The sequence below is a fragment of the Xiphophorus couchianus genome, chromosome 10 (genome assembly GCF_001444195.1).
Source record: "Xiphophorus couchianus chromosome 10, X_couchianus-1.0, whole genome shotgun sequence".
NCBI classification, from domain to species: Eukaryota; Metazoa; Chordata; class Actinopteri; order Cyprinodontiformes; family Poeciliidae; genus Xiphophorus; species Xiphophorus couchianus.
Genome location: NC_040237.1, coordinates 11,397,469 through 11,409,377, shown reverse-complemented (window position 1 = coordinate 11,409,377; position 11,909 = coordinate 11,397,469). Strand labels below are relative to the sequence as shown.

The following is an 11,909-nucleotide window of genomic DNA, read 5'->3' as shown; positions in this document are numbered from 1 at the left end:
GTTGCACGTGTACCTGTGCAAAGAAAACAAAAACAAAAAAAATCACTGTGCAGAGTAAGCAAAGGACGCTTTTATTTTGAAAAACCATGACACAGAGGAAGTAAACAGTAATCACGTTACAACCCGGAAGAATTGCCCTTCTCTGAAAAACATTTGAATAGCAAAGAATGACCACTGTATCTGAGGAAGAACCGATTAACGACAGGGCTGCAGAGGTCTTCCAGTTGCTGGTGGTCATATTTGTGTCCTAATCTGTGGACTGAAGGTGGAGGCGGCAACGCCCTGATGCCCTCGGAGAACAATCCCCCCTCTCTGTTTACAACCAGTCGGCTGGGAGAAACTGGTTCCCCGCAGTGGGTCGTTAGCTAAACGGTTCTGCCGTGAGTGTCGTTTAGAAGGGGGTGAAAAAATGGCTGAACTGCATGTCGTGGAGCCGAGTGGAACAGCGACCATAGAGCAGCCCGAACATCGCGACGTTCGGGGTTCGATGCGTCTGGCGTCGCCCACTCTCTTGCTTCCTCCGCGGAGCAGCAGCCAGCTTAGCCCCGGCGGAGGAGGAGGCAGCAGCGGCAGGTCGGTGTTCGGTTTTCCGCTGAAGAGCAACCCAAGCTCGCCGTCCGAACCGTTAGACAAGCCGGGCTCACGGTGGGTTCGGCTTAATGTTGGCGGGACCTACTTCATCACCACCAAACAGACATTATGTAGGGATCCAAAGTCTTTCTTGTTCCGACTGTGTCAAGAAGATCCTGACCTGGATTCTGATAAAGTGAGTACACTTAAAGAAACTACATAGTGGTGTTTTCTACCAATAAATCTACATTGATAATTTTTTAAAAAAGTTATACGATGAAGTAATTACTCCACAAGATTGCACAAAATAATTTTGTTTATAAAGCACTCCAAATTATACACTGCTAATTGTCTGTAGTATCTATTTGGGCTGTGACATCACATGAGGCACAAGGATGGAGCTGGTCAGCCTATATCAGGAAACATGGTGAACAGGTTTTGACACATGTGGGTTAAGATTCTGAAGAATTTGAGTCTTAAGTGGAGCTAGAGCTTGAGTCTGATGGACACAAGGCATCTTACTATGATGAAACCTGCACTTGTTTTTTGCTCCAAAAGTTTGTTTTGTAATTGGGCTACTGGCTGCGTTGACCCCTCAAATGCCAATTTCTTTGGCATTTGAGTAGGTTATATTTTCCTGAACTTATGTTAATTTACTGATAATGTGTCCAGCCTATTTTTTAATTTCTTTCAATTCGCCTGAGCAACATAAGTGGGGCTCCTTGTTGAAGTTTAAGTCTTACAATGTTTTACATATTTGATTTACATGAACAATTGTACATGTTGTCATACAGGGTTAGGGTTACTTCTCACAGATTCGGTTGTAAACTGAAGGACACATATCACTCCAAAATGCATGCTGTATCTTGGTATTGATCACAGTGTATTCATGCTCTTCCAGACAGAATCATTTTAATTGTTTGTTAGCTGTACAGTATAGCTGTGCCCATGAATTATGGAGGAAATAGCATCACAAAGCTGTTTGTAACCTGCTTCGTTTTGTCCATCTGCTTTAGCTAGCACTCATAAAACAAATAAATGCTGCATTCGTTTTCAAACACCTGAAAATGACACAGTTTGTCAGTACAGAGGCACTCCTTCCAGTCTCTCTCACATTACCTTTGATTTTGATTTTCCAACAGCTTTTCTGTTCTTGACTATGGAGCAATAGGATGTTTTTCTTTATTCTTCTCTGTAGTGTTACTGGTATTACATTTAGCCATGTCAATGGTATAGGACTGTTATGCAAGTTCATGTGTGTTGAGGCTAACTGGTAGATTTGGGCTAATTGAAAGTTTGTAATAATCCTGGAGTTCTTTAGAAAACCAAACCTTATGGTTTAAACGACTTTAGTTGAAATTGTTGCTAAAGAAAAAGAAATCTGACCATTCCAGTCTACGCCGGTCCCCCTCACAAACTTCTCTGAAGTGTTTTGTCGTTGCCAATGTCCAAACATTTTTAGCCACAGTAATATGGTTAGCAAGTAAACGAAACAATGTTCTTTAATAGCTTAAATATGCATCATTGTATGTATAAAATGCTGTTGGATCTATGGAAACTATGGCTTTAACAAAAGGATGGAAACAATCAGATGCCAGGAAATTCCTTCCAGGACAGCTGAACTTTATCACTGGATGATCAGAATCACTATAATTGATATCAGATGTGGGCTGAAGAGGACTGAATGCTTAAACAGAATCATAAGATCCTTCAACAAAGCATCAATTTAAAGTAGTCGCCAAACAAAAATACCTTTTTGTCTCCTTGTTTAAAAATACTAACAAAAGTGTATTTGCGCCATTACTCGTCTTCAGTTCCACACTAATGCCATGCAGTCCATTGGTAAAGCTCGGGTTTTCCATGCAGTACAGTCAGAGCAAGATGACAGATCACTGTTGTGTGATTATTTACAGGACGAGACCGGAGCCTACCTTATCGACAGGGACCCCACATACTTCGGCCCCATCCTGAATTACCTTCGACACGGAAAGCTGATCATGGATAAGAACCTGGCTGAGGAAGGTAATGCAGAACAGCATCTGACAGTGAACGCTGTAATCAGCTCCATCTGAAAATCTTGATTTAAAAGAAATAATAATTATAATAATTTAAATGCACTAATGTTTTAGGCGTTCTCGAAGAAGCCGAGTTCTACAACATCGCCTCCCTGGTGAGGCTGGTGAAAGAGCGAATACGGGACAACGAGAACCGAACATCTCAGGTAACGTGAGACCAAACGGGCAACGGAGCAGCTGAACCGACTCATTTGTTGTGCAGAAACAACTTAAATAATTGTGAGCTTGCTTTCAGATGATTGATGTTTATTTGTGTGTGTGTGTGTGTGTGTGCGCGGTGTCCCTCAGGGCCCTGTGAAGCACGTGTATCGAGTACTGCAGTGCCAGGAGGAGGAACTCACACAGATGGTCTCCACCATGTCGGACGGTTGGAAATTTGAGCAGGTGCAGATAAAGAAGCTTTGGCTTCGGGCATTTATCCATCCATCCATCCATCCATTTTCCGTTCACCCTTGTCCCTAATGGGGTCGGGAGGGTTGCTGGTGCCTATCTCCAGCTACATTCCGGGCGAGAGGCGGGGTACACCCCGGACAGGTCGCCAGTCTGTCGCAGGGTTCGGGCATTTATTTTGAAGCTAATGCTACAAAATTTTACATCAGAGGCGTAAGCAAAATTTTTAACTTCTACATTTCATGCTCAAAGGTAAATATGTAGCAGACATGCTGAACTTCAGGGAACTTTAAACACAGGAATTTATAGGACATTGATGTCAATGATTAACTTCTTAATGTACTTTTAAAAAATGTTAATAAAAAACTATATAAGAATATAACTGATGTTTTTTTGTATTTTTTTTGTCTCCAGCTCATCAGCATTGGCTCCTCCTACAACTATGGGAACGAGGACCAGGCAGAGTTTCTGTGCGTCGTTTCCCGGGAACTCAACAACTCAACGAATGGCATCGTTATCGAGCCCACAGAGAAAGCCAAGGTTGGTGTTTGGAAACTTTTAAGCAAGTAGCTGGACATGTGGATGATAAAAAACAGTTTTAACTTCTAATAATCTCAATAAAAAGTATGGATGCACAGATAATTTTGGGTGATCGGTCAATGAAAATGATCAATCACCCTTAATTTTCTAATCTTATCTACTTTGTCAAAGGTCTAAAAACCAACCACTGTCCTCTTTTGCTTTGCCATGAGACAGGTTTGACTGATAGACTGGCCCACCAGGTCATATTTGCACGTTTGCAACAATAGTTACCTCATCGTTGCCAACTTAGCAATTTTCTTGCTATGTTTAGTAACATTTCAGACAAAAAAAATTGGCATCGGCCAAAACCGGAATAGACAGGTCAGGCTTTTAAAAGATCTGCAATTGGAGATTGAACAGAAAACTGCAATCTGTGCACTCCTAATTAGTATATTAGGGGTGAGGAGTGAAAATAAGTTTCACTTTTTAAATTAAATCATTTAACTTGTTTTAGGCTTCACCTGCATTGGATGCCTCACCTTTTAAAACAACAACAACAAAGATTTAGAATAATCTCAAAACTCTTTTTTAATTCAACTTTTACTTCTGGCCTTCAGATCCTTCAAGAGCGAGGCTCCCGGATGTGAGGAGCCGGCGAGTCGGAGCGGAACCACAGCATCATCAAAAACATGAGCGCACAGTCCAGTTATCATCGATCAGCCAGCTGCCCCCTCCTCCAGCGTGCCTTTCCACCGCGGAGGCTCCCTGACGCCTCCTCGTCTTTAGCGTTGCAAGGCGATCCCGGCTTCTCGCCTCGTATCTTCTCCGTTTTAAAGACACGACAAGTGAGGCGATTCTCCTCTTTGGCTGCGACATTGAAGTTTTGTTAATCTTACTGGATGGATGCACAGAATAAATCCTCTTTTCCTTTAGCGGCTTTTATCAGATCTGGGATGTTCGCTGGGATGTGTCACAAATTTGGATCAATTCAGCAGAAACTCCTCAGGACCCGAGCATAAAGGAATTAAAAGGACTCCATTTTTTTTAAAACCCTGGCTGCAAACGGAGCCTTGATGCCGCAGATGTGCTCGTTACTTCTAGAGACGGAGCCTAATAGGCGCAGCATCTTCTCCTCTCATTAAAGGCTCACAGAGAAAAAGGAAGAGACCCTTTTTTTATTATTATTTATTTTTTCCGTTTCCTGTATGCGGCTCATTTTGATCTGTGAAAATTTTGAATATTTCCACGCAAAAGAAAGCAGCTGACTCAAAACAGACCATTACTCCACTAGTGCACAAATGTGTCCAGGCATGTAAGAAATCTATATTAAAACCTATATAGTCGTCAAGATGAAAATATATGAAATTTTGAATGCAAATGGTGTAATTACTGATTTCTGTATCATAGCTGTCCTATATTTACGTATTCTTGTGGGTGAGTTTATTTAAACAAGGGGGGGAAAAAATATCAGTTTTGTTACCAGACTTAGCGCCCATTAGAGTGTGAGTTTGTGTGTGCAGTGCCTCTCTGCTTTTTGCCCATCACTGAAATATCACACTTTTCACCTGCACGTTTTCTGTAGTGTACCTGAAAAGAAAAAGGAAACAAAAAAAAGTTGTTTTACAGCTCATATATATCCTACTTTGATCTATTGCATATCTTAAAATTGTAATTAGGGATGAAGAAACCTTTCGCTTGTTGCCGTCTGAGCATAAAAGCGTGGCAAGGGTCGAATCGTGGCCAGTCTGTAATCTGCCTCAACACATTCGCCGCGTCTTGTGTGTACTACTCAGCTTTGCAGCCAAACGTCGTCTCGAAGTCTGCAGCATGTGTAGCAACCGCGGCGCGAGCAAACTGTCCTGCTCGCACTTTAACCCTGAGCCTGCATCAATGCAGGAACCTTGCAGTTTGTAAGAGAACCTCTCAAAGTAGAAGTGTTCTGACTTTTATCCTCTTCAAATCAAACGCTACTTTTTTACCAGCTCTTTAGCTTTTTTTTGTTGTTGCCAGCAACTTGGATGCGGCAGGTTTTTTCTTGAAATATACAGTTTCATCTTATTAAATTAGAATATAGTTGAAAAGTTTATATATCGATTTATTCTACTAAGAGGGATATATTTCAAGTGTTGATCTCTGCTCGTTCATTTTGATAAAAGTGACTTTTAGCCAAAGGAGACCTAAAAATTCAGCTTTTCAGAAAATTCGAATATTACATAAGACCACCAAAAATAGTGCACAGTTGTTATCATGATGAAGACCGGTAACTTAAGTTGTCCAGAAGACGCTCGTCAACACTTTCCATGAAGAAATTAAGTCACAAAGCTCATTGTTCGCAGAAACCTGTAGCCAAGAATATTGATGGAAAGATGATTGAAAGAAACAAATATTAGTAAGCATTAATTTAAAAAAAGTAACAGAAAAAAAAGCTTTAAATATATTATTGATGTACAAGGAATCTAGTTAATGCGAGTGTCACTTTTTGGATTCAAATATCAATGTATTAATTTAGTTGAGATAACTTAGAAATATAGTTTTATGATTCATGCCAACCATTAGAACCCAAACTATTCTTTTTAACTGAAAGAAAATGCAGGAAACAAAGTTTTCTGATTTTTTTTTTTTTTCTATTTTTGTTTTAAAATTTTCTACTTGATGCATGACCATAACAAGTAATTTAAAACATTGGCCCGGTCCGCCTCGCTAACAGGTATCAGATTCTTTTGGTTCTATAACCTTAAGAAAAATAACCACAGTATCACTATATGTGCAAACAAAAAAAGTAGAAGCAAACATGTATTAATAGTTCTAGTTGCTTTTATAAAAAAAAAGAAAAGTAATATTTATGCTTACTGCTGCTAACATGCTGACGTTGATTATCATGGTGTACAAAATGTATAATGTTTGATTATTTCGACTTTGGAGCAAAGACTTGGGCCAAATTAACAGTACGTTTCAAGTAAATGTGCAGAATATCAAACCTTCCTGCTGTTCTGGTCAAGGGAAACACCAACTTAATATCATAAAACAGCAACAGGTGGGGTGGGGGCGTGCTATGCTCCTTACAGCTGGAGAAATCTCTGCTTACCTCGGCACTTTTTTTAGACTGTAAAAACGACATGGTGGAATATTTACACGTGTTTGAAATCGTAACTTTTTAAAACCTCAGCATATCTTCATAACGGGAAACCCTGCTCCCTAAAACAGCATCACATTTATTTTGTAACACTTTTCAGCTTGATACATTTTATTTTCATATAGTACACTAAAAGCATATTTATATTTTAATTATTTCTCCTGGAGGTTCCGCTATTTACATGGTAACAAATATATTTTTTTAACACAGATCATCTATACAACTGGAATTCATCGCCTTTATGTTTCATCCTTAAGATAAACATATTTAAGGCATTTAAATCACGCGTGAACAAGAATGATGCATCTTGATGAGGGAAGAAAAAAAAGAATCAGTGTTTTCATGCTTATCGTTAAGTTGGGACTCAGAGCCCAAACTTTGAGGCAACATTTTCTTTCCTTCTCTTTCTTCTGTGTGTGTGTGTGTGTGTGTGTTGTGAAGCTATATTCTACTAACAGTAGTTATGAGCAGACAGCCTGCAGTTGAAAATACCCAAACATTTCATGAAGGAGTATTTGGTCTCTTACTTTCGGCTGTTCCTTCCCTTCGTTTGTGTTCGGTGTTGTGCCTTTCACCAGTGTTGTGATCAGTAGTACTCCCCTTTTATGAGAAGGTGCCTGTCATACCCTTAAAAAAGTCAGGAGGTTTCTACCTAACGTATAGTGTGTGTAGTTTGTTTTTATCTTTTAAATGAAAATCATTTTGAATATAGGCATTACGGCTCTCTGGCCGCATAAAAAAAGCATTAAAAAAAAAACTCTGTCAGTTGTGCCCCAAACAAGTTTTCTGTGTGCATCTGCATGTCAAGCCAATGACGAATGAGGACAATTGCAAGCTTTATCAGAAAATGTTGTGAGATTTTCATGCTTTTTTTGTCATAAGAGAAATTTTAGATAGAGACAAGCATAAAAACTGTCATAAAGAATGGTTAAACCTGGACTGAATCATTCTAGCCTTTCAGACATTTGTGATTTCATATTTACTTTATGAAACCAATTTGGGAAAACTGATAAAATCCCACAAATGATTAAGATGATCCCTTGGATTGTTTTAAGCTGGCATTAGCGACTGCTTCCTTTGGGACTGACTGATTTTGAGCTACGTCACCCAACTTTCAGTTGCACTTTGCCCCTTTCTGGTATAAACATTTCTACTGATTAGTTGGAATTATTTTATATGCAAAGTTATTTAATGGGTGTACTTACAACACATTCGTTTTACAAAGAAAGTTCTCTTCTTCTGCTTGTATCTTAGTAAAACGTCAGCAGGGCACTTTTTACACATTTAGCTCCATGTTTAGGAAGTTTTTAAAATGGAAGTGTCTCAAAGAGATTTTTGTGAAAGATTCTAATTATAGCCTCCCAGAGTTAGCATGACGGAAACCTTCTTTAAAATAGGATTTTTTAATAAGCTATCTTAGTAGTCAATGTTAATTTAAGATAATCAATTAAATTACTATTTAGAAAGCATATATTACTGTTGACTGTCAAAAGGTTGTCTCAGATAATGCTAATAAAACATGGTAATTCTTTGAGCCAGTTGGGGTCAGTTGTGTGACTTTTTTATTTTACTTTTTTAGCTGTGACTTTTAAGATCAAGCTTGTGCATAGTGCAAATAAATGTGTTCCCAAAGTCAGTCTGTTTAAGCAAATTTGGCAAACGCTTTTTTAAAATAAGTAAAAATTCAGGGATCTTTGTGAATTGATGTTAGCAGCGTTAATGCTTATCGTCATTTCTCACAGTTAGCCTGAACAAAAAACATTTAAAACAAATTTTTTTAGAAATGTTGCTGGCAATTTTAGTATTGAGACAAATTGAATTTGAAATGGCAAAAATATGCTGTCACTATACAACCTGACATTTAGCATAAAGCCATTTTTATATGAAAGTGATATTGGCATTTAGCTAATACTAATGCTAATCCAGTATTAGCTAAATGCTAATAGTAGACTCCAGCTAGCAAACCGTTTCAGGTATAGATATTCTTTTGAGGTGGGATGATAATTAGCTGTAGTTTTTAGTTGAAAGCAGTGATGATGCTGATCACAGCCACAGTTTATCTGGAAGGCTTTCATTAAAAGCTTAGAGACAATATAAAAGTTTTAGATTAAAGTCAGATGCAACAAAGATCCATCCTGTGGTATTAGGTTTTCTTTACTGCTTCATTTTATGGGATCAAATGTGTTGGGAAACACTTACCTTACTAAACTTTGCCGTGTGATTCTCCAACTATCTGCCTTCAGAAACACGCTGTTAATGAGCAAAAGATTTGATCGTCACTTAAACTAGTTTCTATACGAAATGTTGTACAGTACTGCCAAAAAAAAGTATATGGGCACATAAAAAGATGAGAGCATGCGTTGTTCAAAGGATAATCTTATGTACTGAACTTCGCCTGACCTCTGTGTTGGTTCAAAGTTGATGTGAAGCATCAACTTCATGGGGGGCGAAGATGATGGCATGGCTCTGTGGTTTGTAAGTTGTATATTTCTGTGTGGAACAGTTGGTCAACAAATAGATATATTTGTGACTCATGGACGACATGGTTCTGTTATTTGTTATTTTTTTTTGTTTCTTTGTTTGTTTTGTGCCGTGTATGTAGTTTTGAACACATAAATTAGCTTGCCACTCAGAGTGGAGACCTTTCCGCAACAAGTTTTGGGTTAGGGAGTTTTTTGTTCTTTTTTTTTTGCGACCTGCAGAAGACCATGCAAAAAAAAATAAATAAATATAGAAACTGAAAATGTCTTGTGTATCAACTCACCACTTAACCTGTAAGCACCTGCATGCGTTTGTGGACATGCACATGTATAAACTCATTTAGATGTATTAGAAATGTCACATATTAACTTACTTTGTGCTCATTTATCAACAGTATTGATGTCATATGTGAATATTGTTGATGAAGACTGTGGAGAACATTTTGCATTTAATTGTTTGTTTCACTTTAATTTATTTTGTATTTTTTCAAATTTTGTCTACCAATGTTGTTACTTTACATATAACAATTTTAACAAAGCCCTGTTTGGTTTGTAATCATAAAAAACATGTCTGTGTTTTAAAACATGGCTCACTGACTATTTATTGCTTCTGTTTGACTAAAGAAAATACAGGCTGATGTCCTACTTTAATAATATACTTTATATTATATATCCAAATAGGAAGACAAATTGATTAGACTTTGGGGAGAAAGATAGCAGTGTCTGCATTTCTCTTGATAAGCTCAGACTTTCAGGTTGTGACTGAAATCCGACCATGATGTGCTAGGAATAAACTAAATAAGTTCAGGCATGCAAAACAAACATAGCAGGAATTTTATTCATCTTAATATCTTCAAACTAAAAAGAAATATCAGTTTTATCTAAAAAAAAAAAACCAAACAAACACATAGTTAATTCACTTTTAAAATGTTTCATTGGTGAGTGCAACAACAAATCATGAATTTATCTGTCAACCTTAACCGTCAATGTCCATTTATTTATAGACTGCAGCATTTTAAAAAAACAACATAAACTGAACAAGATTATTTACAAATCAGTCAGAGAACAGAAAAACAAAGTAATAAGTGTCTCGCCTGAGTGTCAGAATCTGCTGCGATTAATCACAAACTATGAAAATAAATGTTTAGGAACTGATTTACAACAATAATAAGTATCTTTATGTATATTAGTTCAAACTTGGGAGACGTCTTGAGTTGGACTGCAGTGGTCTGAGGATGTCAGTGGGCGGGGCTACTGCTCCTTTAAAAAATAATTGCCCTAAAGTTGACTTGCTCTGTAGGTTAACTAATCACAAGCTAAAGTCCATTTTGCCGAATTTAGATTAATTCAATTAAATGTTAAGGTTAATAAAGGAATAATGCTCTAATTCAACAATAAATCATTATGTTTTAAAACACAATAAAATTCCCTTTCCAACATTTTTAGTTTCTAATTTTATTCTAGTTAGACACATATAAAACTTTATGATGTATGTATGTATTATGTTGAGATCGTTTTGGCATTCCAGTAATTAAGCCTCGACTTCACAGCAGCAAAGAGGCCACCAGAGGTCGCCCAAAGCACATTTTTCAGAGTTTAATCGACATTGGAATAGTTTAACAGTCCAATGTTCCCTCATACTTTTCAGGATAATCTGTAATAAATTTTGCACGAGTATTTTCAGATTACTGGTTTGAGTTTAAATTGAACCTCGGCTCCAGTCTCAAGTCTTTTGCCGCCAAAAACAGTTTTTCTTTCCCTGTATTTATTCTGACCATCTTCTACGTCCCTGATCGTTTCACGTTTCACTTTGGCAACAAGCTTGTTGGGATGATATGCAGCGTTAATTTGAATGCAGATCGAAAAGTTTCAGTTTAGTCTCAACAGATTTGGACATTTTTATACACTATTTGCTGGAACGACTTTACTGGCTTTCTCTTGAAGTGTTTTGTCTTGCCTCTGTACTATAAAGTCCAGAACTGCGAGATTGTGAATTATGAGATTCTCTCGCCTTTCCATTAAGGTGGGTTTTTGTAGTCGAGTCACACTGTCTTGTTTCTCCTTAAGATGCTGGATATTGTTTTAAATCCTAGCCCAAATTTAAAATTCTTCACACAAATTTTATTTTTTGTTGGTTTCACCTCCATATCCAAAAATATTTTCTTCCTCTCTAGAAGGAACATTTTTGATAAGTAGAATCTTTAAAACTCTGATTTAGTGTATCAAATTGAAACACAAATTTTATGTATGACGTCTTAAGGCTCAGGGATTTTACTTGCTGTTGCCCAGTGATTCAGTCCGCACCGTGTTGGTTAAAGCAGCAGCTGATTCTGTGAGCTTCTCCCCCCTCTATGAATTGTACATTGTGTCCACCTTCCACTGCTTTTCATGCAGACGCTTATGGCAAGCTGTTTGTTCATTTAATCAAAACGAAGGAAAACTTACAACACAATAGATAGATAGATAGATAGATAGATAGATAGATAGATAGATAGATAGATAGATAGATAGATAGATAGATAGATAGATAGATAGATAGATAGATTTTATTACAGACTCAGAGTCCAGATTACATACAAAAGAAAGCAAAGACAATAAAAGAAATAAACTGACACAGATTGTACAAAAACAAAAATAATGTTAACAGTGAAAAAAGCTGGAATATGGGAGGATAATCTAAAACTGAAAGGCTAATAAATGCCAGGCAGGTGATTGGTGGATCCATGATCACGTGGGTTT

General features: G+C 37.5%; 1 protein-coding gene across 1 annotated transcript; it reads left to right on the top strand.

Moving 5' to 3' along the window:
- Positions 1-91: 91 nt before the first annotated feature.
- kctd2 (potassium channel tetramerization domain containing 2) lies at positions 92-9,325 on the top strand. The gene is made up of 6 exons (XM_028029809.1): positions 92-766; positions 2,484-2,592; positions 2,700-2,791; positions 2,934-3,029; positions 3,450-3,575; positions 4,175-9,325. Exons 1-6 carry the CDS (start codon positions 410-412, stop codon positions 4,202-4,204), a joined length of 810 nt encoding a protein of 269 aa, XP_027885610.1. The 5' UTR covers positions 92-409; the 3' UTR covers positions 4,205-9,325.
- Positions 9,326-11,909: the final 2,584 nt, after the last annotated feature.